The sequence below is a fragment of the Lethenteron reissneri genome, chromosome 64 (genome assembly GCF_015708825.2).
Source record: "Lethenteron reissneri isolate LAM-NWPU_2019-01 chromosome 64, ASM1570882v1, whole genome shotgun sequence".
NCBI lineage: Eukaryota > Metazoa > Chordata > Hyperoartia > Petromyzontiformes > Petromyzontidae > Lethenteron > Lethenteron reissneri.
Genome location: NC_083842.1, coordinates 10526797 through 10553798, shown reverse-complemented (window position 1 = coordinate 10553798; position 27002 = coordinate 10526797). Strand labels below are relative to the sequence as shown.

The following is a 27002-nucleotide window of genomic DNA, read 5'->3' as shown; positions in this document are numbered from 1 at the left end:
GTGGCGGCGGTGGTGGCGATGGACGTGCAGTGGGGGCGCGGCGCTTGCTGACGATAGCGATTGGTGGGACGGTGTAAAGTTGCGGTCGGCTCTTGGGGGAGGGGGTGGGGGGATGCATTTCTCCCGTCGTAACTCCCACGTTTCTGTCACCGACAAAGAAACAAATCATCATCGAACACGGGTCACAACCACCGCCTATCGAGACGTAAACCGGACCCTCGCCACCACCAACCCCACCCACCCCTCCGAGCGACCCGGTAACACGAGCCCGTGCAGTCACAGCGTTTGGGGCACGTGCGTCTGCCAGTGGCACATCAAGTCGGAGAGGTATCGGAAGGCGCTCCCACACAGGTCGCAGCGGTTCGGCCTCTCGGCGTCGTGCTTCTGCAAGTGCTTCCTCAGGAGGAACTGACGGAAGAACATCTGGCCGCACACGTTGCACTTGTACTGCATCGACCTCGTGTTGTGCGGCTGCTGCTGCGGCTGCGGCTGCAGCTGCCGCAGCTTGCGCTGCGGCGCTAAATCTTCCCGCTCCTTTTCCAGCTGCCACGTGGCGCGCTTGCCGGCGTGTGTGGCGGCTCTCGGGGCGATTGTCGCGGCGGCGGCGGTAGCGGCGGCGGCGGCTATCGTGGCCGGGACGGCCGCGACTCTGCTGGTGTTGCCGGCGGCGGCGGTCCTGATTGTGGTGGCGGCGGAGGTGGTGGCGGTGGTTGCGGCGGCAGTGGAGGTGGTTGTGGTGGCGGTGATTGTGGCGGCAGCGGAAGTGGTTGTGGTGGCGGTGATTGTGGTGGCGGCGGCGGTGGTGGTGGTTGCGGCTGCAGCAGAGGTGGTGGCGGTGGTAGCGACGGCAGCGGCGACAGTCGCGCTGGCATCGATCGTGGCGGCGGTCCAATCTTTCGCTTCAGATTTGATCTTCACGCTGCCGGGCTTGCTCTGCTTCTGTGACGGTGGCGCCGGCGGCGGTGGTGGCGGTGGTAGTGGCGCAACGGTGCCGGGCCTTCGAGCGCACGCCCGACCCTGGGCTTTTGCGTCCTGCAGCGACGTCACCCGCTCGATGACGAACCCCCAGTGGGTTTCCGCCCTGTTGCCTGCGGGGGAGGGACACGGGCGGGATGAGGGACGCAAGAGTGGCGGTGGCGGGGGGCGGCTCCACTCGAGGCCCTGTCGCGCACGCCCAATACGCTTCCGAATTGGGTGTAGAGTGAATTTGTTTTTCGAATAACGGCAGCGATGCCCGTTGCCCATCGTCACCGCTGCTGCCGGATGCTCCGACGGCAAGAACGTAGTAGTCTAGGCTAACAATTGACGGGTGTACGTTTGCAAACCGTCGGCAAGAACGTAGTCGTCTAGCCTAACAATTGACGGGTGTGCGTTTGCAAACCGTCGGCAAGAACGTAGTAGTCTAGCCTAACAATTGACGGGTGTACGTTTGCAAACCGTCGCGCAACTTTCGTCCGTGGGTCCCACCAATGCGCCGGCGTGTATGGAGGGCCAGGAAATAAGCGGAACCTGCAAGGGGTAGACGGCCAGAACTAGGGAGGTGTGAAGGCCAGTTCAAAGAAGGCGAGTTTGTCAGACTTAAAATATATATGAGAATCGAGCGATTCCAAATTGCCTCGTCGACATAAAAGCGTTGCAAAGTTTTGGGAGCAAAATCCCGCGGGGATCATCACCCCTGCAAAACGAGCTTTTGAGCTTGGAGAATTCAGAAGGAATTCCTACTCGATTTAAAGCTTTCGTGACTGCAGGGAATCATCTTCTTGGTTCTTTCGGTAAAGTCACGTAGAAGGGAAGTAATAAAATAATAAAAATAAAACATAATAAAACAATTCTCACGACGTTTCGGCCACAACGCAAGTAGCCGTCCTCAGGTGAAGAACAGGTCTGTCGGCGAAACGTCGTAAGAATTATTTTATTATGTTTTATTTTCATTATTTTATTATTTCCCTTCTACGTGAGATGAAACTTGCGGACTCTGGGTCGGGGAGTCAAGCAAGCGTCCTTAAACCGAAGCGATGTCTCAATCGTTGGGACGCGCACATCCAATGGCACGGCCATTCCCACGCCGGGCGTTTCAATTCGCAGAGCCGGCGAAGCTAATGCAGCGAGAGCCGACAGCGTGAATCGAGTTGAGGAAATCGCAACTTTTTCGGCATCCTCTCCACCAGTGGTTCTTGACCTCGACTGCAGCCTTGCATCCCCCTTCGGTTTTCAATCGTTAAAACATGTGTAAGGACAGTACGGGGTGATGTAGGGACAGTACGGCTCCCCGTGGCCATGGTTACTAATTAACGTAACGGGAACAGTTAGGATAATGTGGAACCCAAGTGGTCGCTAATGATGATTGATGCGACAAGCTTTGACAGGGTCGCGTGAGGGGAAGCACGAAACCTAACGGTCGTAAATTGTAATAAGGGCAGAGACAGACAGGGCCAGGTGCCGGGTCGTGAGCGGGATAAAAGCCGGCGTGAACCGGGGGCTCTGGGCTGCTGTTGTGGGGGAACTGCCGTCGCCGTCGTCACCTTTGAGCGGGTCGCAGAGGTCGCAACCGGGTACCCGATACCCGTACCCTACCCGATACCCGGCTACCCCTACCCAGCCGGGTACGGGTAGGCCGTGAGCCACTGGTGAGTAACTGTTTGTCACTCATTTCCCAACGTCTCGTCTCTTCTCTCAATTCAAGTTCCTAGAATCAACCCATCCGCGCCTGCAACATGGCTTCATCCCAGAGGTCGCAATCAGGTACCCGATACCCGTACCCGACCCGTACCCGGCCGGGTACGGGTCAGGTACGGGTACGGCCGGGTACGGGTAAGGAATCAAAACCCGTTTGCGACCTCTGGCGGGTCGTCTTCCTCACCCTGGAGTGGGCACCTTGTAGTCTTGGAAGGCTATGAGTTATGTTGTCTAAGAATAGAGTTACCTAGTTACCCAAGTGTATATACAGTCACTCGGGGTTACTCGTTAAGTGATCAGCGAGTCCGCGGGTTTTATTCATAATAAATATACATATAGCTGAACAAGATGGTGTCTCTGAGAACTACATTACACATGTATGTTTATAAATGCATAGGGTTTGATGAAACAAAGTAGTTGTAACTTACGTGCCCGTGAAAAATCTGTGTTTTCGATGATCTACCTTCTATAAAAAATCTGTCCATGTCTTGCGTACACCCCCAGATAGGGGATCACGCACACACACATGGATGGGGACGCTGACAAAGTAAATGGAACAAAAAAATGGACCGAAGAGGAAAGTGAAGTAGCCAGCGAAGTCGGTGCGAGTTTGCGTGCAAGCCGGCGCCCAACTTTTTGGGGGTTTGTACAAAAAAAAATCCGCGCGGCAACCGGGAATTGCTTAACGGCCGGCCGAGAAAACGGCGCCAACCAAATCAGCGACAATTCAAACGAGCGTAAAACCGTCACCTTTTTTTATTCCATTCATAATTATTCTCGTTCAAAAAAGCTGCTCGTGTAAGACACAAGACGCCTTTCAGCAGCGGGCGATGATGAAATAAATCGAACCAAGCAGTCGCGTAATCTCACCACGTGACAAGCGCCCGCCCGTATTGTGAGCTTTCAGATACGCTCTTGCGGCCGTCTGGAATGCTCTTCCGATATTAGGAAACCACCGGCGATATGCACCTTTTAAATCATCATCTAGATTGACAAACTCATTTCTTTACAACTAATTTTTGTTTAGTTTGTTGTGCCCTTCCCCCGCACCTCCGATTAGCACGGTTGGCTACGTATGGTGCAAAAGAAGTTCCACGTACATACATACATCACACTCAAATCAAAGACATCTGCATCACGAATGCAGACTGCACAATTCAAATAAATGCCTACGATATGATCATCGCCAGTATGCCCCGATCTCGTTCAATCTTGGGTAGAGCTGAGCAACCGAGGATAATTGAGCATGGACGATGCTCGGATTGGTAACGATCGCTGCACTGATAGGTTATCAGAGACTGCTGCGGGGAGACGCAGTGGGCAGAAGGCGAGCGGTGCAGCAATATCACAAGTCTGTGTAATCCCCCACCTTCATCAAAACCGCGCCAAGGAGCGCGGTGACATACGGTCAAATACCACCCATTGACCCACACCGCATGGGGGAAGAAGCCTCATTCCAGCAGTGAAGAGGGCTCTTCATTTTTTTTGTAATTCTTCAACAGAGAAATGCGAAAGAACCAGAGAGTATAAATGCAACGTAGTTACGTTTGAAAGTTGCCAAAAAGTAAAAAAGAATTATCCATTAAACCTGGGAAGCGTCGTTTAGCAAAGGACGTCACTCGTACGTGCGCATCGCATCGAATGAAAACACACTGTTTGAATTGAGAGGTCAACAGAGCCGTAATCAACCCCCCCCCCCCCCCCCGACATTACCAGTTCCACGGTTTAAAAACTCACGCAGAAGTCGCCCCCGGTCGCGCCATCAAAGGCGCGTGTGGGAATTACCACAGTCGTTCCCCAGGCAAGCCGACGGAGGTGACCACCCCCCACTTGTCGCGCTACCGTACGAACGTGGAGAATCGTTTCACTTTTCGATTTGAAGCTTTCGTGACTGCAGGGATTCATCTTCTTGGTTCTTTTGGTAAAGTCACGTAGAAGGGAGATAATAAAAATAAAACATAATAAAATAATACAATTCTCACGACGTTTCGGCCACAACGCAAGCAGCCGTCCTCAAGTGAATAACAGGTCTGTCGGAAAGACAGTGTCTGAAATTTCAGGACATTTTCAGAACCGGTCTGTCGAAAAGACCTGAAATTTCAGACGCTGTCTTTCCGACAGACCTGTTGTTCACTTGAGGACGGCTGCTTGCGTTGTGGCCGAAACGTCGTGAGAATTGTATTTTATTATGTTTTATTTTAATTATTTTATTATTTCCCTTCTACGTGACTTTACCGAAAGAACCAAGAAGATTAATCGTTTCACGTTTGCTCGCTTTCCCCACTGAACAACCGCGGATTCGGCACTTCAGCCGTGCTAAGCGAGCACCAGCGCGGCTCAAGGATGTTTTCTTTTCCAATGGAAGAACCCAAACCGAAAAACGTGTCACCATCCAAGTTTAAAGACTGACCTCTCGATTGGCTCCCCCCCCCGCCCTGCCTCCACCACCCCAAACCAGATTCGGACGTCTTGTAGGGCCCAGCGTTTCACAGTTTGTTTTTGGATCGGCTCGGCATAACAGAAGTTCAAAGCCAGCCGTAGTGTCAGTGCCCGATAAGGCTCGGATACGCCGGGAGAAAAAAGGAAAAAATCGATGAACATTTCGCAACGAGACAGACGTGCGCCAGCATCTTCGTGTGCGTCTCCCCCACCCACCGCCATGCTACACCTTCACCCTCACGTGCTTGTGCTGGTGGCGCTTGAAGCTGTGGCGGTGGGCGAAAGCCTGCCCGCACTCCCCGCAGCAGTACGGCTTCTCGCCCGTGTGAGTACGCAGGTGGATCCGCAGCTGCACCGCCCGCAGGAAGGCGTGCCCGCACAAGTCGCAGCGGTGGGGCTTCTCGCCCGTGTGCCTCCGCTCGTGCAGCCTCAGCGTAGACGAGCGCGTGAAGGCGCGCCCGCACACGTTGCAGGCGTACAGCTTCTCGCCCGTGTGCGGCCGCGTGTGGTTGCCGAACCCGTGCGACGGCGGCGGCGGCGGCGCAAAGGGGAGGCCGAGCGCCTCGCCGCCGCCGCCGCCGCCCGTCGCCTCGGCCGCGCGACGCTCCGCCGAGAGCCTCTCCGCCAGGTGCCTGGCCGTGTGCTTCTCCAGGAAGTCGCGCCTCGTGAACGACTGTCCGCACTCCCCGCAGCCGTGCGTGGCGGCGGCGCCGTGCGGAGTCCACTCGCGCAAGCCGAAGGGCGCGGCGCCCGGCCAAGGCTTCGGGCCCTCCTGCCGCGGGGCGGGTCCGACGGCGCGCAGCTTGGAAGGGCGCGAGGGCATCGGGATGGAGGCGGCGGCGGCGGCGGCCGTCAGGAAGTCCTGCCAGGCCACGCTCCGGCCAACGGCGCCGGATTCCGCTGGCGCTTGGGGCTCCTGCGATTGTGCCACGGCGCTAGTTTTTTCTGACCACGGAAGGAGGGGTTTGGTGCTCTGCAGCGACTCCACGCGATTGATGAGGAACCCTGAGTGACTCTCTGCCTCTTTACCTACAGGAGGACACAGTGGTTCGAACGATCAGAGAGCTGCACCAATTCCATACGATTAACGCCGCTTGTTTATGACAAAAGTTTGGGAGGGACTTGCGCGCGCTTTTCGGCAAACAATCCATGCAATTACTTTCGCGGTGCGAGCAAGACAATGTACGTCGTCGATTTTATTAAAAAGTGCAGTCCACAAAAAAACCCATCCAGCATTTCCTCTCGTCGCCGAGTTCCGAATGCATTTCGTAGCAGCACACCGTCAGAGCAATACCTCCGCTCGATATTACTACACCGGAAGAAAACAACCCAAAAAGCAGGTTGATATTTACAAAGCAAAAATCTTAAGTCCCCAACTACCACTTTCAGAACATGTGATCTCACGTCCGACGTTTTAACATGTTCTGTATCTGTTTTAACACGTAGGATTTCGCGACCAACGTTGTCCATAATAAAGGAAAATGTTGTGGGATTACTCTCCAGCACAACCGTTGTGCTGAGCTCGTAACGAATCGGCAAGTGTTGTTTACGTGACAAACCTGTCTAATCATTGGCTGGTGAGGGGTTTAACGACACATTTATATGTATGCGATATAACCCCAAAAACAACAAAAACATCCACTATGCATACTGTATCTGTGTTTCACAGAGAACAAATACGGAAAGCCGTAACAATTCTTTCGGAGCACGAACGTATAAAAGCGAAACATCCCGGGGATAATAAAAAATATGCATGCCAACGCAAGCAACACGTTTATGAGCAACATCATCTTTGGGGGAGAGAGGATTGACTAAACACCCATTGTTAAAAATGGCCAACTAGTAAGAGCCATGCAGCTTTCGCTTTGCTGTGTCATGTCCGCGTTTGCCCTCTCCGCATTTACAATGAGAAAATGTTTAAACACTTTTCAGAAACGTACATTTTTTGTTCGAAAGCCTTCATTGGTTGGCTTTGGGCTAAAACAGTCGATCCGCCGTAGGCAGGACTGTGGATCGATATGACCACCGCCGGGACCAGGCAAACCAACCATCCCAGCATAAATAGTCGCTCCAAGCCTGGGGCGTGCCATTCAGACTCTGTCTTCTCGACAGACCTGTTCTTCACCTGAGGACGGCTGCTTGCGTTGTGGCCGAAACGTGGTGAGAATCATTTTATTACGTTTTTTTTTTCATTCTACGTGACTTTACCGAACGAACCAAGAAGATGAAACCAACCAAGTTCAAGTCCCAAGTTGGTGGGCCAATGCAGGCCCCATCCAACTCAATAAATCAATCAATTTAGCACGACTCCGTGAAAGACAACAGCGGTCATCCGATGTAGAGTGGGTTGGGGGGGGGACAGCAATTCTCCCCCATCAGGGGAATGTGGAATTTCCACCGCTAGTTTCGCAGAAGTCCAACAGCAACGAACACACCTCCCCCGTCCGCCACCCGCCGCCACCCGCCCCCCCCCAATACTCATTCGAGCAGCGGAGACGTTACGACCCCCTCGTATTGCTGAACGATGGGCGGGACCGCGGCGAGCTCGTCGCCAACGCGCGCGTGCGTGCGCTGGTGCCGCTTGAAGCTATAGTGGTGCGAGAACGTCTGCCCGCAGACGTCGCAGCGGTAAGGACGCTCGCCCGTGTGCGTCCGCCGGTGCAGCTTCAGCGTGGAGAAGAGGGCGAAGGCACGGCCGCACGCGCCGCAGCGGTGCGGCTTCTCGCCCGTGTGCGTGTGCTGGTGCCGCTGTACGTGCGCCAGCCGCTTGAAGGTAAGGCCACACACGTGGCAGCGGTAGGGCCTCTCCGCCGCGTGCCCCTCCGGCGCGTGGCCCTCCGGCACGTGCGCCTCGGCCAATTGCCTCGCCGCCGCCGACGCCGCCGACGCCGCCGCCGCCGCCGCCGCGTGTCGCTCCTCCGCGTGTCCTTCCGCCGCTAGCCTCCGTGCCTCCGCCGCGTGCCTCTTCAGGAAGTCGTAACTCGGGAACTGGCCGCGCTCGCCGCGGACGCACGGAGGGGCGCCCGGCCGCTCCCGCTCGGGGAAGGCCGCCCCTCGCCAGGCCTGCGCTGCCGCCGCAGCCGCCCCGTTCTGCTGCGGGACGCACGGGTTGGCGGGACGCGCGGATGTCGAGCCGGCGTCAGCGGCCGAGGCGAAATCCCATCGTTCTACGCTGCCGTTGAATGCGCCCGAGTCTTGCCATCGCGCGAGGAAGCTAGGGTTTCGTGGCGACGAAAGGGGCCCTTCGGTGCTCAGCAGTGACGTGACGTCATTGATGGCGAACCTTGAGTCACTTTCCGCCCTTTTACCTACAGGAGGACACAGGCGGTGTTTTTGAGCGATCAGAGAGCCGCGTCCCTCGCCTTGCGGCAAAAGCTCGCGTGGCGTTGCTAACTGCAGAGGACACGATCCCGTGCATTTGCTCATTCGTAAATCAACGCGAAGGCATCCGTGTGGCCACGACAGAGGCTGCATACGACAGCGGATGCTCTGTCGTATCAGAAAGCTCCTACTACTTTAGGCGGCCAGTTACAGAAAATGTAATGCCATTTTCCGTGACTTAAATTACGTTACGCGGCACGGTGTTTTGGCAAGCACGTGTCCGAGACCCATACCGGCAAAGCAAACTTCGATCATTATAACCGTCAAATAAAAAGCACACCTATTGACAGAAGGTTAAAAAGTCAATTAACCAAGCCATTACCAAACCTAACGTTTTTACGTCCCAAATATTGTAAGCCACGGCGATGAGAGCAGTTTCAATGGCGTAGCTCCAAAATACCCTTTGAGCAAACGAGGATGAGTTCTACCAATGTTATCATGACCGGCTCACCAACTCCAAAGCAGTTTCCCTGCTAAGAGGAATGCAAGGCTACACTCATCAGAGGTGGAAGTCCCGAAGCGGTGGTCGGAATTCCATCATGGCAGAGGGCAGGCGATATATCCCCAACAAAGTATTACACATTTGATCAAGAGTACAGGTTTCTCGCCACCAGTGCCACCCGGTAAGATATCACCGACTACGCACCAAGTCGCTACTTCTCTTCTGCTGTTCTCACTGTCTCGAATTGCCTTCCCCGAGCCGTGCACACTGCCGAGATCCAGGCTAGAGGCAACGTCCATCTCCTATGAAAACTTTGGTATGCACACATCCCTCATAATCTCACCTCAAACTTTCTCTCCGAATGCTGCCCTATGATTCCCTGCTGCAGGAAATAAAAAAAACCCTCTTCCCACTCCGAGATATGCACGCATTGCCTATTTGTAACAGTGGTTTGAGAGACACACACGCACACACACAGAGTCACATCGAACCGCTCGGTAAATCCAAAACCTATTGTGTAGTGCGACCTACCCATCCTGAAACGAGACCTCGTAAACTAATAACGCTGCTACGTACACGCCGTCGTCTTCATTTTGCAATCAAGGATACAGAGTTCACGTATTTTCTTAACAGCACACCTCATACACAACTAACGCCGCGCGAGTTTCAATGTTGGCCAACTCGGGCCTGTACATCTTAAATGATTGAGGCTTGCCAAAACCTCTGAAAGTTCGAATTGATCCACAGGTGTCCTCCTTTTGGTATAGAGTCACATCTAGGCTGTGCGTCCTAGGGATGGGGGGGGGGTGGGGCTGGTCACATCTGTTACTGAGAAGAGTAACTGGGTTCACGTCCGCCCCCCCCCCCCCCCCCCCCGGTGCAAAGAGGTGTAGACGATGCCGCGTCCAGAGTGGGAAAAATCGGGGAAACGACTTTTATGTTGAAGCTTGTCCACAAAAGCTTGGGCCGTGCAATAACCCGTTGCAATGTTGCAGCCGCACAGCGAGACATCATCGCTGCCTCAATGCGCATTCCACAGGACAGAACGCAAAGAATCCGGTGACCCCCAGCTCTCCACTGCACCTCCGTTCAGAGTCAGCTGGCTTTCGGCACGGTGGGTCCATTGAGCGTTGGAAATTGACAACATGAATGACCTCCTGCAGCGTCCCATCTTGTGGTCGTCACTCGGGCAAAGATTCAACGTCTTTGTTCTCGCATCAATAAACCATCTCGCGCAGCGTCGGCGCGTGCACGGCAATGCGCTTTCACACCAACGAAATTCGATTTCAAATCGCGCACCAGCGCCCCTTCTTCGGCGCCTTGGCAAGCTGCCCGGGCCCCGCTTCTCCCCCTCTCCCTCCCCACCCCCTTGCCCCCGGCGCGCCCGCCTCACGCCTTCCCGCCGGCGTGCGTGCGCTGGTGCCGCTTGAAGCTGTGGCGGTGCGAGAAGAACTGCCCGCACTCGCCGCAGCGGTACGGCTTCTCGCCCGTGTGCGTGCGCAGGTGGATTTTGAGCTGCTGGCACCGCGTGAAGGTGCGGCCGCACACGGCGCAGCCGTGCGGGCGCTCGCCCGTGTGCGTGCGCCGGTGGCGCGTCAGCTCGCACGGCCGCTTGAAGGCCCGGCCGCACACTAGGCAGTGGTGGGGCCTCTCCGTCGTATGCGTCAGCTTGTGCTTGCGCAGGTAGCTCGCCCGATTGAACTGCTGCCCGCACACCTTGCAGCTGTACTGACCGCTTGAGGTCGCCGCCGCCGCCGACGCCGCCGTGCGCTTCGCGAGCGGCCCCTCCCGCCGGCCCTGCCCGCCCGGCTCGCTTCTCCCCGCGGTCGACAGGTGCCCATCGTAAGGCGGACCCGCCGGGCTCCACTCGGGGTCGTGGGTCTCGCCCGGCACTTGCGACGACGCGAGGGCGATAGCGCTATACGGGCGGCCGCGCCGGAGGAGGTGCGGGGCGGCGGTGCCCTGGAGCGACGTCACATCATCGATGATGTACCCCGAATGACATTCCTCACTCTTACCTACGAGAGGAGAGAGCGGATTTTGAGGGATAAGAAGCTGCACTGGGTGCAACACAGCCACAGCGTAGCAGCATTAGCGCGTGACGGGAGGGGGGGGGATGCAGGACAGGGTTAATGATTTCAAGGTGAAGGGCCCTGTTCGTGTCTTAAAGGTCAATAGGCCATCGGAAGTCGAATGCCGTCAATGTCACCGCTCCCACGGCATCGCTTCCCCTTCCTTCCGCTCGATGCTGTAACTGTTGACGAGTTGACGCGAGACATTGGAGGCTCCGCTGTTTTGACTCATCGTGGGTTTAGGTCTTCCCCCTTCATCGATGAGCTGTAGCAGAGGTCGCAACCGGGTACCCGATACCCGTACCCTACCCGATACCCGGCTACCCGTACCCGGCAGGGTACGAGTACCCGTTTGCGACCCTGGTGCGGCCGGGTACGGGTACGGATGGGCCGTGAGTCACTGGTGAGTAACCGTTTGTCACTCATTTCCCAACGTCTTGTCTCTTCTCACAATTCAAGTTCCTAGAATCAACCCACCCGCGCCTGCAAAATGGCTTCATCCCAGATGTCGCAATCAGGAACCTGTACCCTACCCGATACTCGGCCGGGTACGGGTAGCCAGGTATCGGGTAGGGTATGGGTACCCGTTTGCGACCCTGGTGCGGCCGGGTACGGGTACGGGTAAGGAATCAAAACCCGTTTGCGACCTCTGAGCTGTAGGCGCCACTCCCAACAGCCGTTTCGGTACCCTGCCCATCACAACGACCCCCCCCCACCCCCTTTGTGTGTACAACGCTGTCTTGCCAGGTTCTGTTCAGAACTTCCACGTTGCTTTACCCTGTCATTATTTCAAGGAAATGTTTCCGTAATAGTCATAGAAGTGTTTTATTGTACAGATGCACACCGCGCATTTGATTTGGTCATGGATGTTGAATGCATAAGAAGCTCATGCTTAGCCGCACGCGAACAAATTCCATGCGTTTTGTTTTAATATGTATGTTGCAGCAGTAGGTAATGGTTTCACATCACCCCCATTGAAAATTGTAGATGCGCCACGGAATGTTTTTTACGTAAAATCGATTTACAGTGCCTCGCAACGTAAATAAAAGTATATTATAGATTCCTGGGGACCAGGAATCGCGATGATCCAGCGAACCACCAGGATAGAGAGAGAGGGGTGAAACGTGACACGCTTTCGAAAGGGGAAAAAAATCAGGACAAACCAACACCCACCCCCCATCCTCCCATGAGCACCACACATCGGGGCTTCTGCACCGCTCAAAAAAATCCTGAAATCTGACAATGGGGCGCTCTGCCATTATTCACACAACAGCCCCCCCCCCCACCTCTCCACCCCATCTCTCTCTCTCAAGACTGCTAGCAGCAACATCTAGAACCGTCACCGCTCGCGGCAATCGGCATCGCAGCACTTGGCAGCCACGAATGAGCGTCGAAGTCGCTGCTGCAATGCCGCACAAGGCTCCGCATCTTTCCGTGCGGTGTTGCGAATACCTCAAGTGCGGGATTTTTACTTTTTTTCTGTAAAGACCAGCAACTCGCACGTCCTTTGGACAAGACCGTCTGTCCCAGCCTGCCAAGCCAGCAAAACGTTCATTTTTATACTAGCTGTACTACCCCGGCTTCGCCCGGATCCACCACCTTTGTCTCCCCAGTGGCGATGTTCACACGCCACAGCAGTTACTCGTTCGAGGCTGAGTCGACCTAGGGGCGGCCCAGGAGCGGTTGAAATAATCGTCACCGGTGGTGGCCGTGAGCGGGAATCGAACTCGGGTCGCCGGGTTCGTAGCGCGGCGTAGCGCTACCCGCTACACTACAATGCGTTACGCTGCCACGTACGCGAGTCACGTGACAGATGTGACGTCACAGCTCACTTGCCGTGCAAAAAATAAATGCATTATTGAGCCTCCCCCCCCCCCCAAAAAAAGTGTAATTTTATAATGTTTGCATGGTGTACAGTCTGGAAAATACCCACATGGCAAATTTCTCAAGTTTGTTGCATGTCGGGAAGTACGCTAAACATTTTGAACAGACACACATAATCACAACTTTGCCGTTTATATATATTGGAGCCAGACCCCCGTCTCTCCGCCTTTCTCTTGCCTTGGCCTCTCTGTACCGTCGGTTGCAATTTACTTTCATTTCTCACTTTTTATTTCTTATTCTCAACTCCTCCGTCCTCTGTCTTCCCTCCACTTAATCTCACCCACTCCCCCCCCGCCTCCATCTCTCTCCCGGTTTCTCTCGCTCTCACCGTCACTTTCCTTATTCCCACTCCATCCCTTCTCCGTCTCTCTCGCCTCTCCGTAATCCTCTCTCTCACTGCTTCTCACGTTCCCTCGCTCTCCTCTCATGCCCTTTCACTGTCTCCCCGTACCCCCTCTCCGCTAACGTCTCTTCCTCCTTCTTCTTGGTTCTTTCGGTAAAGTCACGTAGAAATAATAAAATAATAAAACATAATAAAATACAATTCTCACGACGGTTCGTCCTCAGGTGAAGAACAGGGCTGTCGGAAAGACAGACGCTGTCTTTCCAACAGCCCTGTTCTTCACCTGAAAGACATTGCTGTCTTTCCGACAGCCCTGTTCTTTACCTGAGGACGGCTGCTTGCGTTGTGGCCGAAACGTCATGAGAACTGTATTTCATTACATTTAATTTTTATTATTTTATTCTTTCTACATGACTTTACCGAAAGAACCAAGAAGATGAACTCCTGCAGTCACGAAAGCTTTAAATCGAAAGTCTTTCCTCCCTAAAAATCTCACTCCATAACCTCCCCTACATTATTCTCATACGGTAGGGGTGGAATGAAAAATGCTAGCGAGAGTAAGATGATACACGTCAGCGTGTGTGTGGGACACGCATAGGTGTGTAGGGTGGATGGGGAGGCATGACGTCAGCACACAAGGTACGTGCAGTGACATCGTCACCAACCCGCAAAAGCACTTGGGAGCGCGGCACCCAGACAGGAAGGAATACACCCAGGCCATCCAGCCAGAAAACTATTCACTAATATAGTATGAAACTTCTTCTTGGTTCTTTCGGTAAAGTCACGTAGGTAAAAAATAAAATTAAAAATTACTAAAAGTAAAAATAGAAATAAAATAAAATAAATCACGACGTTTCGGAGGCAACACAAGTCTCCGTCATCAGGTGGGACCGTCACAGCCAGATTTGCTGTATCAAGTGAGGCAGGGATTCCAAGATACAAGTTCTTAAATACAAGTTAAGGGGGGAGGAGGGAGGGAGGGGCTTATCTGAATGTGGTAGCCAATGAATGGAACGTGACTTTACAGAAAAAACCTAAGAGTATGAATCATTGCAGTCACAAAAGCTTCAAATCTAGAATATAGTATGAAACCAGATTGTCCAAGAGTTCTGGCTTTTTGGATGCATGTCTATCACTGTTGTGGTCCTTTACACTTTCATCACACACACACCTGTATGTGTAAACGGCTAATAAAATAAAACTTATAGCTCTATACCGGAACTGAATTTTCTTGATTCTGTTCCTGAAGAAGCTCCCAACGCTTTGGGCGCGAAGCATCACGCATCACGACATACGGTGCCGACCTTAAAAAAACAAACCCCATCGGAGAGCCGTAACCGCCACAAGTGCAATAAAATATTTCTGCGGTAACAGTCATATGAACTTGCGTCTGAAGGCGATAAGGAAACTGAGAGACGGACCTCGGAGCCCAGCGGCTGACCACGCGTAAAGGTCGCGGAAGACCTAGCGGAAGCAAGCGAGCAACACTGAAAGCACGGCGCGGCATCGAAAGCAACGATAGCGGTAACAACTCTCCAAACTGCGGACGCTCTTCGTTGAACGGAGACGAATTTCTACGTGGAACAAGATTTCACTCATGGCACCACGCCGCCGTGAGACCGTCACCGTGTCCCGTGCAGCGCAGCGCGGGTAACGCCTCCACCAACATCACCGCTCCCCAGTTATTGCAGCGGATAATTCGGCGAGTTTCCCCCGAAAAAGGTGAATGATTTTAGTCAGACTCGAATTGTTAATGTTGTCATGGGTTTACTCTCCCAACACACAACCGGTTGCGCTGAACTAGTAACAAATTTCGATGTAAAGCTTTCGTGACTGCAGGGATTCATCTTCTCGGTTCTTTCGGTAAAGTCACGTAGAAGGGAAATAATAAAATAAGAAAAATAAAACATAATAAAATACAATTCTCACGACGTTTCGGCCACGACGCAAGTAGCCGTCCCTCAGGTGAAGAACAGGTCTGTCGGGAAGACAGCGTCTGAATGAAACACCACCAGGCTTGGCAGCGTATATTTAAGCCGGGTTGGAGGCGGAACAGATGGGCACGTTTTGTTTACGTGACAAACCTTACTACATTGGCTCTGTCACAGGTAGTGGCGGGTTTAATGGCGCATTTATATTTACGCGATCTAGCCCAAAAAAACCCCCCTCTATTATCAATGTAGAAACGACGAAAAAGCAATTACGGTCCTGGGAGTTTAAAGGGGGTTCTGCGTCTACAATTGGTTGAAGTGTAAGGCGTCAAGCAGGTGGGTAGCCGGAGTTTAGGGTGCGGTAGCAGAGGCAAGCGGATCTTGAAGGTAATTCTGCTCACAATGGCCAGTCAATGAAGAGCACGAAGGATGGACAGCGAGTCAGGGCGAGGATTGCGGGCAATGCGATTTTAAAGGCGTTGCAGCTTATCCTTGCTCAGGGCTCAGTCCTGGGCCCCCTGCTGTTTTTCCGCCTATTCCTCTCCCGTTGACCGACTGACCGACAGCTTCGGCACCTGCCACACCTCCCTACGCCGACGACGCTCTTCTTATCGCCTCCGTGGAAATCTCCCAACATCTCGGGCGTCGACCGTCTTGCTCGGCAGTACCGGTTTCAACATCACGACCTAATCCCGAGGCCACGTCAATTTGCGCTAGGCAAAGGGCCGGCTTCACTCTCACCCCCCACGGGAATCTCAATCGCCGGGTTCCTTCGTTCAGTTCTCCGACCGTGTTGACATTTCTCGGCGTCACCCTTGATCCCCGCTCGCTCTCCTTCGACACCCACGCAGGCTTCGTTCTCAGGGACCATCGCCACCTCCAACGTCGCGAATTACTGTCGCCTGCAGCATCGTTGGGTCACGAGCTCGAACATTGCAACAATGCTAAATTGTAACGTATGTGCGTTGAACTTCCTTCGCACCTCACGTAGCCAACCATGCTGATCAAGAGGTGCGTGGAAAGAAGGACAGCAAACTAAAGAAAAAAAAGCATTTCTCAAGAAAGACTTTTCAATCTAGATTATTTAAAAGTGGCTTCCCAATATCAGAAGGAAGAGCATTCCAGAGGGCCGCAGAAGCGCATCTGAAAGCGCCGGAGCGATGCGGTGACCGCCTTTGTTCGATTGCTAGACATCTAATAAATATGTACCAATTAGCAAGTCCGTGAGTTTCAAGACTCTTGTATTATCTTAGGGTGCTGCTGCTGCATTGGGATTCTTGGCAAATTCCATCAATGAGAGATTGGCTTCGTGTGGGAGATGAAATAGAAGCCGAAGGACACCCCACCACGCATTCGATGGGTAGGGTACGGGTAGGGTACGGGTAGGGTATGGGTAGAGTACGGGTACGGGTACCCGTTTGCGACCATGGTGCAGCCAGGTACGGGTAAGGAATCAAAACCCGTTTGCGACCTCTGTCCAGAACCAGCCGTCCACACGCACGGTCGCCAAACGCTCGGCACTAACGAAACGTACAAAACCCCTGCCGCCGCCACCGCCGCCGTCGATTGAACCGCTCGCCATACGGAAGGAAAGAATCGTACAAAAATAGCTACCGCTCTTACCCGATCCATCCATGCACGAGGCGGCCATGCCGTCCGCTCCGTCTTGCGCCCGCCATCCGCCGCCGCCATCGTCGTTGTCGTCCACCGATCCCTCGCCTCCATTGTCCCCATCTGGAGTGGGGGGACAAAGGTCGCAGATGTCTTATTTTGGTGATTTCGAAAAGTTTACTGGTTTAGCCATGTTTGTTTGTTGTAGTACAGAGTTAGACTGATGGCCTTAATCTAAGTTGTCTTGTGCTTGTTGTTGTTGGTTGTTTGACTTGCATCCCACTGGGATTTTTGCACACAGCGTTGGTGTACGGTGATTTTTTTCTGCAATATTTTGCCGTCTTTTCTTGGATTTTCTGTTTGCACTCAGTCACATATTCACTTTAAGATGTTTTTTGTTCGTGTTTTTGTTTTTTGTTTGTTGCGGTTGCACCCGATTCAAGAGCCGAATGGCTCACAGGGCTATATCTAATAAATGAACTTGAAATGAACTTGAACAACGCACGTTCAAGAGGTGTGCGGCCATTAAGATCTTCGCTCTCGCAGGGAATGGAGCTCGACGGCAGGTGGAACGGAGAAATTCGAAGCCGGCGGAGCCTCGTGGTGAGGTGCGCGAGAGGGGAGGTCGGGTGAGAGGGAGGAGGGGGACGGCTGTTTTATGGGGGGAACAGGGTGGGAGCGGATTAACTGCTCTGTGGGACTTGAGCTCATGCTAAGCTCATTTGTCATGAGCAAGTTATTGTATTTGCAGTGCTTTGTTACATGGCTCCCCCCCACCCCCCCTCACTTTCGCACCTTTCCCTGCCCCTCTTTATTACCCCACTATGTTCGTTATCCTTCCCTCCACTATCTAAGCTAATAATAGTTTAAATTCATAAAGCGCCCTCAGGCAATCGTTCTCGTGTTGTCGCTTGCGGTCCCTACTTGGGTGGTGCAGAGCAGAGATCGCAACCGGGTACCCGATACCCGTACCCTACCCGATACCCGGCTAGCCGTGCCTGGCCGGGTACGGGTAGCCATTTGCGACCCTGGTGCGGCCGGATACGGGCACGGGTAGCCGCACGTGACTCACCCCAACCAATGAGTGAGAAGGCCGTGAGTCACTGGTGAGTAACCGACCCGGCCGGGTACGGGTACGGGTACCCGCTTGCGACCCTGATGCGGCCGGGTACGGGTACCCGTTTGCGACCCTGGTGCGGCCGGGTACGGGTAAGGAATCAAAACCCGTTTGCGACCTCTGGTGCAGAGAGCGCAAATTCCCGTCCCCCTTCTCGTTAAGCCCCCTCCCCCCGCGCGTTGTTCCCCACCCCCTGTATTGTGACCGGTGCTTTCTATTGAGGTCTTGTGTTGAGTCGCAACAAAAATTTAGAAACCAAAAAAAGACACGTAGCAGCTAGGCTGCCGCCCCCAACGTCTCGGCCCGACACAACGGACGCGACTCTTGAAAGCTCCGTCAACGAGCCAGCGTCTTACCTGGGTGGCGAGTAAGAGGACCGCACACAGGAACACTTTTTATTTATTTTAGAGAAGTGGCCCTCGGGGTGGCTCGAAGCTCTCGAGCGTCGAGCCGAGTTCCCGCGTACGAAACGAGGCAGCCGCTTCGTGGTTAAACAGAGTTTTCCGCTTTCCACGCTTATGATTTGCTTGAACGTCTACATTTTGTTCCTCCGATCAGCACGAGTTAGTTTACAGCCCGTTGCCCATCCATAGCAGAATAAAGGCCTCCCCACCCCGTGTCTGTCATTGGAGTTGTTTGACTATACTTCACCCAAACTGAAGGGTGACAGGTCTGCATCAGCTATCACCTGACCACACACAATTAGCACAATCAACCCACTATTGATGTCGTCAATTCCCCCGCACCTCCGAAAAGCACGCTTGGCTACGTACGGCGCGAAAAGAAGTTCAACTTGCATACATATGTAGTGTAATAACTCTAGATTTGAAGCTTTCGTGACTGCAAGGATTCAGACTCTTAGGTTCTTTCGGTGAAGTCACGTAGGTAAAAAATACAATTAAAAGTTAATTAAAGTAATAATGGAAATAAAATAATAAATCACGACGTTTCGGAGGCAACACAAGTCTCCGTCATCAGGTGGGATCGTCACAGCTAAAATGACTGCATCAAGTGCAGTAATTTTACGCAGCTAAAATTACTGCATCAAGTGATGCAGTAATGATCAGCTGCGATGGAGGTTCGCCGGATCGGACTGGGACCGCCGGGCCGGGCAGAGGTCGCAAACGGGTTTTGATTCCTTACCCGTACCCTACCCGAAATGAGTGACAAACGGTTACTCACCAGTGACTCACGGCCTACCCGTACCCGGCCGCACCAGGGTCGCAAACGGCTACCCGTACCCGGCCGGGTACGGGTAGCCGGGTATCGGGTAGGGTACGGGTATCGGGTACCCGGTTACGACCTCTGCCGCTGGGTAATGTCGGAAGCCGGGCAATCGCGTGCAGGACAATTCGATGCTCCTGCTGTGTAACTTGAAAAAGCACTCCCCCCCCCCCCCCCCCCCCCCCGGGAGAAAGCCTCACCCTCGTGTTCTTCCATTTTGATGATGCGCATCATCTTGTTCTGGCCAAAGTCGTCGATGATGGACGGAGCGATGTCTCCGATCTCTTCTGCACAGAACACCGCAGACACGGGAACAGCCGTTAAGGAAGCCACTGGAGGCTACGCGCAACTTTTACATCATCCAGACCGGTGGTTTCTTAAACTTTTACTTGCAGTCTGCACCCCCCCCCCTTTGGTTCTCAATCGTAAAAACAAAAAAAATGTACTGACGTGCCCTTGTCTTCTTGGTTCTTTCGGTAAAGTCTCCACGTAGAAGGGAAATAATAAAATAATACAAATAAAACATTATAAAATAATTCTCACGACGTTTCGGCCACAACGCAAGCAGCCGTCCTCAGGTGAAGAACAGGTCTGTCGGGAAGACAGCGTCTGAATGAAACACCTCTTGATATGCAAATTATTTTGTCAAGGCGCTCTTTCCCCTCCAACCCAGCTTAAATAGACGCTCCAAGCCTGGGGTGTGTCATTCAGACGCTGTCTTCCCGACAGACCTGGTCTTCACCTGAGGACGGCTGCTTGCGTTGTGGCCAAAACGTCGTGAGAATTATTTTATTAAGTTTCATTTTTATTATTTTATTATTTCCCTTCTACGTGACTTTACCGAAAGAACCAAGAAGATGAATCCCTGCAGTCACGAAAGCTTTAAATCGAAATTTGACGTGCCCTTGCTTAATTTGTGTTTTCGTTGATTTACCTTCTAAAAGAAAATCTGGCCACGTCTCGCACTCCCCCCAGAAAGGGCATCTCGCACCCCCAGGGGGTGCGTGCACTCCAGGTTAAGCACCACTGGTCTCGATTGAATACTCGTTCCTTTAAAACTGCTTTTTGTGTGTTTAGTTTGTTGTCCTTCCCCCGCGCACCTCAGATTAGCACTGTCGGCTATGTACGGTGGCGCGAAAGAAATTCAACGTACGTCCGTGAAAAGATCAAACAAAGCGAGCGACCCGGCCACACGGCACCACCAATAAATGTATTAATCGTAGGAAAATTTACTTTAAAAATCAAAATGTTGTTATCCTCCCCATCTATTGACATTTGTGTTAACTGTTATCTGCATCCCTGAATGTTTGAGGAAAAGCTATTAAAGACGCCCCTGCCGCCTACATCTCCCCTCTCATTTCACTCTACTCCTCTCCAGACACGCTCCGACCCGTCCCCTCTCATCTCACTCTGTTGCCCTACGCTCCAGTAACGTAGACTTACGGTCAAAATGCCTAGTTAAGCTCCTCTAGTCTGCGACGTGCTACCCCAGCCGCCCGCACTGCCGACTCCCTGTCCCTGTTTTTTTCTTCTTGGTTCTTTAGGTAAAGTCACGTAGAATGGAAATAATAAAATAATACAAATTAAACATAATAAAATTCAATTCTCACAACGTTTCGGCCACAACGCAAGCAGCCGTCCTCAGGTGGAGAACAGGTCTGTCGAGAAGACAGCGTCTGCAACGATCCATCTCCTGCACACTCAAGCCGAGCTCATCGCTCCACCTCTGTCGTGGATGTCCTCTTGGGCGAGGTTCCCTCCTTTAGCTGCCGACATTCGGCACCTTTTCTCGTCGCGTGTCCTGCCCAAGCCGACTAATATCTCCAATTTGCGTTTTTTTTTATCGAATCCCCGATGTTCCTCTTTCCGCCCCTGAATGTCTTAATATCACTCCCAGCATGCACCTTTCCATGCTTCTTACAGTTTATTCTTAAACTAAACTATTTAAAGCATTTTTTTTGTATTTTACCAGGTAAGGCCCAGAGCTATAGAACTAGTTTTCAGAAGCGACCTGGCCACAAATGATAGCTCAACGAACATGGCGTCTCACGTGGTAATTGATAGCAGTCAAATACTCTGAACGCGTATTTCTGAATGTGGAGTGGAAAAACCAGAGGACCCGCAGAAAAATCCACACAAACACCGCAAACTCCAAATATACTGGAATCCGGGTGGGAATCGAACCCAAGGCCTCCTGTAAACCAGGCGAGGTAGTTAACATCTCTACCCCTAACTGTGCTGTTTGCCTCTTGGTGCTTCGGATGTGCGCTCGGCAAAATGAAATTTGGTTCATGCTCTAAACGCAGCGGCGTGCGTCCCTCACCATTTTCCGTGCAATTCAGATGCTGCTCCACCATGGCGGCCTCTTCCGCGCCGCCGCCGGGACTCGAGCCACCGACGCAAGTTCCGGCTCCGTCCATGGCTCCCAGCCTCCGCGCGGATAGCAGCAGCTCCCGGCTCAGGCCGCTGAACAGAGCGAGCAGCACGTCCACCAGCCCTCCCAGCGTCACGTCGCCCGGGGAGGAGGCGGCCGCGGCGGCGTCGTCGTCGTCCCAGCGCGGAGTCCCGGCGCCGTCTTGGTGGGTCTCGGCGCCCCGCAGGGCCTTCACCACCTGCCGCAGCACGGCGTAGAAGCCGAAGGGCAGGCGGTCGCGCGCCGCGGCCAGCAGCTCGGCACGCACGAGGCCGTCCCCGACGCAGGCGCGCAGGACCCCGTAGTCCCGGATGCCCAGCTCCGAGTCCATGGCCCGGGCCACCTCCTCGTTCACGCCCTGCGCCTCCAGCCACGCCGGGAAGTCCCGGTTTGGCTCCAGCACCGCAGCGCACGCCATTTCTGTACGGGTACCGAGAGATCATGGGATGACGTCAGTGCACAATCGTAAAAAAAAAAAAACGCTGGCCAGTTCAAGTTCATTTCAAATTCATTTATTAGGTATAGCCCTGTGAGCCATTCGGCTCTTGAATCGGGTGCAACTGCAACAAACAAAAACATGAACAAAAATCATCTTAAAGTGAATGTGACTGAGTGCAAACAGAAAATCCAAGAAAAGACAGCAAAATATTGCAGAAAAAAAATCACCGTACACCAACGCTGTGTGCACAAATCCCAGTGGGATGCAGTGAAGGTCTTTACCACATTCTCAATATGCCTGAAGGCTCCCACAATGCCCACAATTCATCCAGCTCCTATACGTAGCGGTTATTACGGGAGAAACGGCGTACGAGAAACACAGGGGTGTCTGCACCCGCACACACGGGTGGCCACACCGACGTCCGCATCCGTTATCCCCCATGACCCCGCCCCTCCGAGGGGATCTCTATAAAAGGCGGGGAGCCAGAGAGCTCGGGGGAGTTCGACACGAAGCTGACCAGTAAAGACTGAAGACTCGGAGATTAGGCCATGGGACTCCCCTGTCTCGCTGCCCTTGTCAGGGCCGAGCTGGGTAAGCCAGCGGCACGGCCCAAGAGCTCCCGGACCTCTACCCTTGTGAGGGCAAGGCCGGCTTAGCTGGGTGCCGAGATCTGTGCTTGCCAGGGCCAGATCAGTCAGCCTCCTGTAGCCCATTAGAGGAGGACTGGGGAACAGGACAGAGGGCTTAGTACTAGGGTGGGTTCCCCCATAGTACGGGTGAAGGGGCCGTTACCCCTTCAACTATTGTGTCTGTCCGTGAGTTAATAAAAAGAGTGTGCCTCAACTTAGACCTCGTCTCCTCGAACTCACTACATATACATGAACGGATCTTGTTCACACATTTTTTTTTTGCTACAATTACTGAGCTGACATTACTAGTTTTTTTTTTTTTTAAACCAAATCGCGCTGAATGTGCCCAAGCTCGGCAGACGTTGGAAGCCAAGCATGCGTTGCGCCTGCTCAGTGCTTGAGACGGGGAATTGACCAAGCGGTGTAAGGCAGCTTCTGTTGGACCACACCGCACTGAACCCTGTAACCCGAGATCGAGTCTGTGGGGAGGCAGTCATCCAGCAGTGCATTGACAAGGGGATACACATATGTATTACAGGTACTGCCACCCTTTGCAGCAGTGGTTCTCAACCTTGTTTGGCGACTACTGCATTATCTCAACCGAGTTCGAGCCGCCTTGCCCGACCCAAACGTGGTGCTGAGAAATCAACGTTATGAATAACGAACATTGACATTTTACCCAATTGCCACATTTTGTGAGGCATCCTCAACTAGCTGGCAACTGCAAGCGATTTAAACAAAAAATCCAAATGGACGCAAAATGTTCGCGTTCGCTGGTTACTCTTGGAAAACCCACACAACGGCGTTACGATCAACGAGTTTAAAAAGTATCACCCGTAAAATCCTTTATATCCTTTATATGCGTGGCGGCTAGAGTCCTCTCGTCCTCTGGCTTGAGATGGCTGCCACCTATGGGTCAGATGATTGTCTGCCAGTATTAAGCAATTGGTAATTAAATATTTAATCTGTTTTCCCTAAACAGTGTAAAATTTTGGAAAAATTGTCACAAACATTAATTGTCTCGCACAACGAGTCTGTGTGCAAAATGTCAGCTCGATTGGATCACGGGAAGTGGGTTAAAAAACGACCGAAAGATTTGCACGGTCGTAAGCAAGCAAGCAAGCATGCAAGCAAGCAAGCAAGCGAACTTAATATAAAGGATTTAAATAGGCATCTTAGCTCGTTCTAGGTTCACCGAACGGGATTTAAATGTCGTAGAAGTTATTTCATATTGGCAGATGAATGCGCGAGTAATCACCAATGGCTTTCGTGCACGAAATAGTTCGACGCATTTGGAAATCGTCACCTCACGTACCCACGTACCCCGCTGGGACATTGCCACGTAGTAAACCCACCCCCGCCCCAGAGGTCCACGCATCTCCGGTTGAGAATCACTTCTTGATGGTCTATTCGTTAGGCCTGACTTGTGTTTTTGAGGTAAGTACAATCAGGTACTGTTCGCAATCATCTTCTTGGTTCTTTCGGTAAAGTCACGTAGAAGGGAAATAATAAAATAATAAAAATAAACATAATAAGCTTGTGTTGCCTCCGAAACGTCGTGAGAATTATTTTATGATGTTTTATTTTTATTATTTTATTATTTCCCTTCTACGTGACTTTACCGAAAGAACCAAGAAGATGAATCCATGCCGTCACGAAAGCTTTAAATCGAAATGTTCGCAGTTAGTTTAGAGCCCTGTATCCCACCTCGTGTCTGTCATTGGAGTTGTTCGACCATACTTCACCAAACCGGTGAGTGCGCGCGTTGGTGTGTCAGGTCTGGATCAGACATCACCAACCACACACCATTACCTCAATTATCCCATAATTGTGTTGTCCCCCCCCCCTACGGTACCTCCGATCAGCACGGTTGGCTACGTGCGGTGCGAAAAAAGTTCAATATACAGTACATAGACTCACACAGAGACCCATAGACTCACACGGAGATCCATAGACTCACACAGAGATCCATAGACTCACACAGAGATCCGTAGACTCACACAGAGATCCATAGACTCACACAGAGATCCGTAGACTCACACAGAGATCCATAGACTCACACGGAGATCCATAGACTCACACAGAGACCCATAGACTCACACGGAGATCCATAGACTCACACAGAGATCCATAGACTCACACAGAGATCCGTAGACTCACACAGAGATCCGTAGACTCACACAGAGATCCGTAGACTCACACGGAGATCCATAGACTCACACGGAGATTCATAGACTCACGCAAAGATCCATAGACTCCCACAGAGACCCATAGACTCACATAGAGACCCATAGACTCATACAGAGACCCATAGACTCACATAGAGACCCATAGACTCATACAGAGACCCATAGACTCGCACAGAGATTCATAGACTCGCACAGAGATCCATCGAATCACACAGAGATCCATCGACTCACACAGAGACCCATAGACTCACACAGAGACCCATAAACTCACACAGAGATTCATAGACTCACACAAAGATCCACAGACTCACACAGAGATTTATAGACTCACACAGAGACCCGTAGACTCACACAGAGACCCATAGACTCACACAAAGACCCATAGACTCACACAGAGACCCGTAGACTCACACAGATATTCATAGACTCACACAGAGACCCATAGACTCACACAGAGACCCATAGACTCACACAGAGATCCATAGACTCACACAGAGACTCAAAGACTCACACAGAGACCCATAGACTCACACAGAGACCCGTAAACTCACACAGAGACCCGTAGACTCACACAGAGACCCATAGACTCACACAGAGACCCATTGACTCACACAGAGACCCATAGACTCACAGAGACCCATAGACTCACACAGAGACCCATAGACTCACACAGAGACCCATAGACTCGCACAGAGACCCATAGACTCACACAGAGACCCATAGACTCACACAGAGACCCATAGACTCACACAGAGACCCATAGACTCACAGAGATCCATAGACTCACACAGAGACCCATAGACTCACACAGAGACCCATAGACTCACACAGAGACCCATAGACTCGCACAGAGATCCATAGACTCGCACAGAGACCCAAAGACTCACACAGAGACCCATAGACTCACACAGAGACCCATACTCACACAGAGACCCATAGACTCACACAGAAACCCATAGACTCACACAGAGACCCATAGACTCACACAAAGACTCAAGATTCACACAGAGACCCATAGACTCACACAGAAACCCATAGACACTCACACAGAGACCCATAGACTCACACAGAGACCCAGACACTCACACAGAGACCAATAGACTCACATAGAGACCCATTGACTCACACAGAGACCCATAGACTCACACAGAGACCCATAGACTCACACAGAGATCCATAAACTCACACAGAGACCCATAGACTCACACAGAGACCCATAGACTCACACAGAGACCCATAGACTCACACAGAGACCCATAGACTCACACAGAGACCCATAGACTCACACAGAGACCCATAGACTCACACAGAGACCCACAGACTCACACAGAGACCCATAGTTGTCCTTAATTCCCCCGGCACCTCCGATTAGCACCGTTGGCTACGTACGGCGCGAAAGAAGTTCAACACACGTGCATCCATGATTCATCAAGACTACGTATATTTTGTTAAGGGAATCACTTGAACCATTTTACATTAGAATTATTGCCTTTCAGTTTTTATACAGGTAAAAAAAACAACGTTTTGTCGACAGCTATTAACGGTACTACGAAACAAATGTTAACAAAAGCGGGTGTGGGAGGAGCGGTGGCGCAGTGGTTAGCGCCGTGAAACAGCCGAGCGGCGGATTTGCGGGTTCGAAAGGCTGAACATCGCCTTCGACACCGTCACGGAGCGGTGAAGTATGGTCAAACAACCCTCCGATGTGTATCTTGCCTAACACGACGGCGCGGGTGGCTTGTGAGGCCTTAACATCGCCCAGCTGTGCATTGAGAACGTCTTCAGGGAATGTAAAATTACATTTTTTTTTAAATGCTTCACACACACACGGGGCGACGTCTTTAAAAGTCGACTCGTGCGCGGTTGTCGTCGCCGTTCGTTTAATTACGGCGAAAGAGTACGAAAAAAATAAGTATTGCCAAGATTATTTTTTGTTAATTTCAATTTTTCTCACCTTGGCGAAGCCCGACAGCCTAGGCCGCGAAATTCGCCTCAGCAGCAGCAGGCGACTTTTTTAACCCCTACACCCCACCTCCGTTTGAAGGAAAAAAACTTAAACGGAACAAAAAAATGTGCTTTATTTTTAGAACCCAACTCTGCGTACCTGCCGCGGCTTTAATCGCCGTGAAAAAAAGTAAAAAAAAATGTAAATCTTCGAACGGCGATAAGCAACTGAACGAACGGCGGAAGCGAGGGAGGGCGCCCAAGGAGA

The 27002-nt window shown here is 52.3% G+C and overlaps 1 protein-coding gene across 7 annotated transcripts; it reads right to left on the bottom strand.

Annotated features, from left to right (window-relative positions):
* LOC133359169 (oocyte zinc finger protein XlCOF8.4-like) lies at positions 1–27002 on the bottom strand. Of its 7 annotated transcripts, none has more exons than XM_061577576.1 (6): positions 26745–27002; positions 21444–21953; positions 19321–19407; positions 16792–16902; positions 10672–10956; positions 1–1088 (listed from the first exon to the last, which is right to left on the bottom strand). In XM_061577576.1, exons 2-6 carry the CDS (start codon positions 21949–21951, stop codon positions 277–279), a joined length of 1803 nt encoding a protein of 600 aa, XP_061433560.1. In that variant the 5' UTR covers positions 21952–21953; positions 26745–27002; the 3' UTR covers positions 1–276. The 7 variants fall into 7 exon arrangements, with proteins under 7 accessions (XP_061433560.1, XP_061433563.1, XP_061433561.1 ...); XM_061577577.1 differs by lacking the exon at positions 1–1088 and adding an exon at positions 4852–6144; XM_061577574.1 differs by lacking the exon at positions 1–1088 and adding an exon at positions 6003–8423.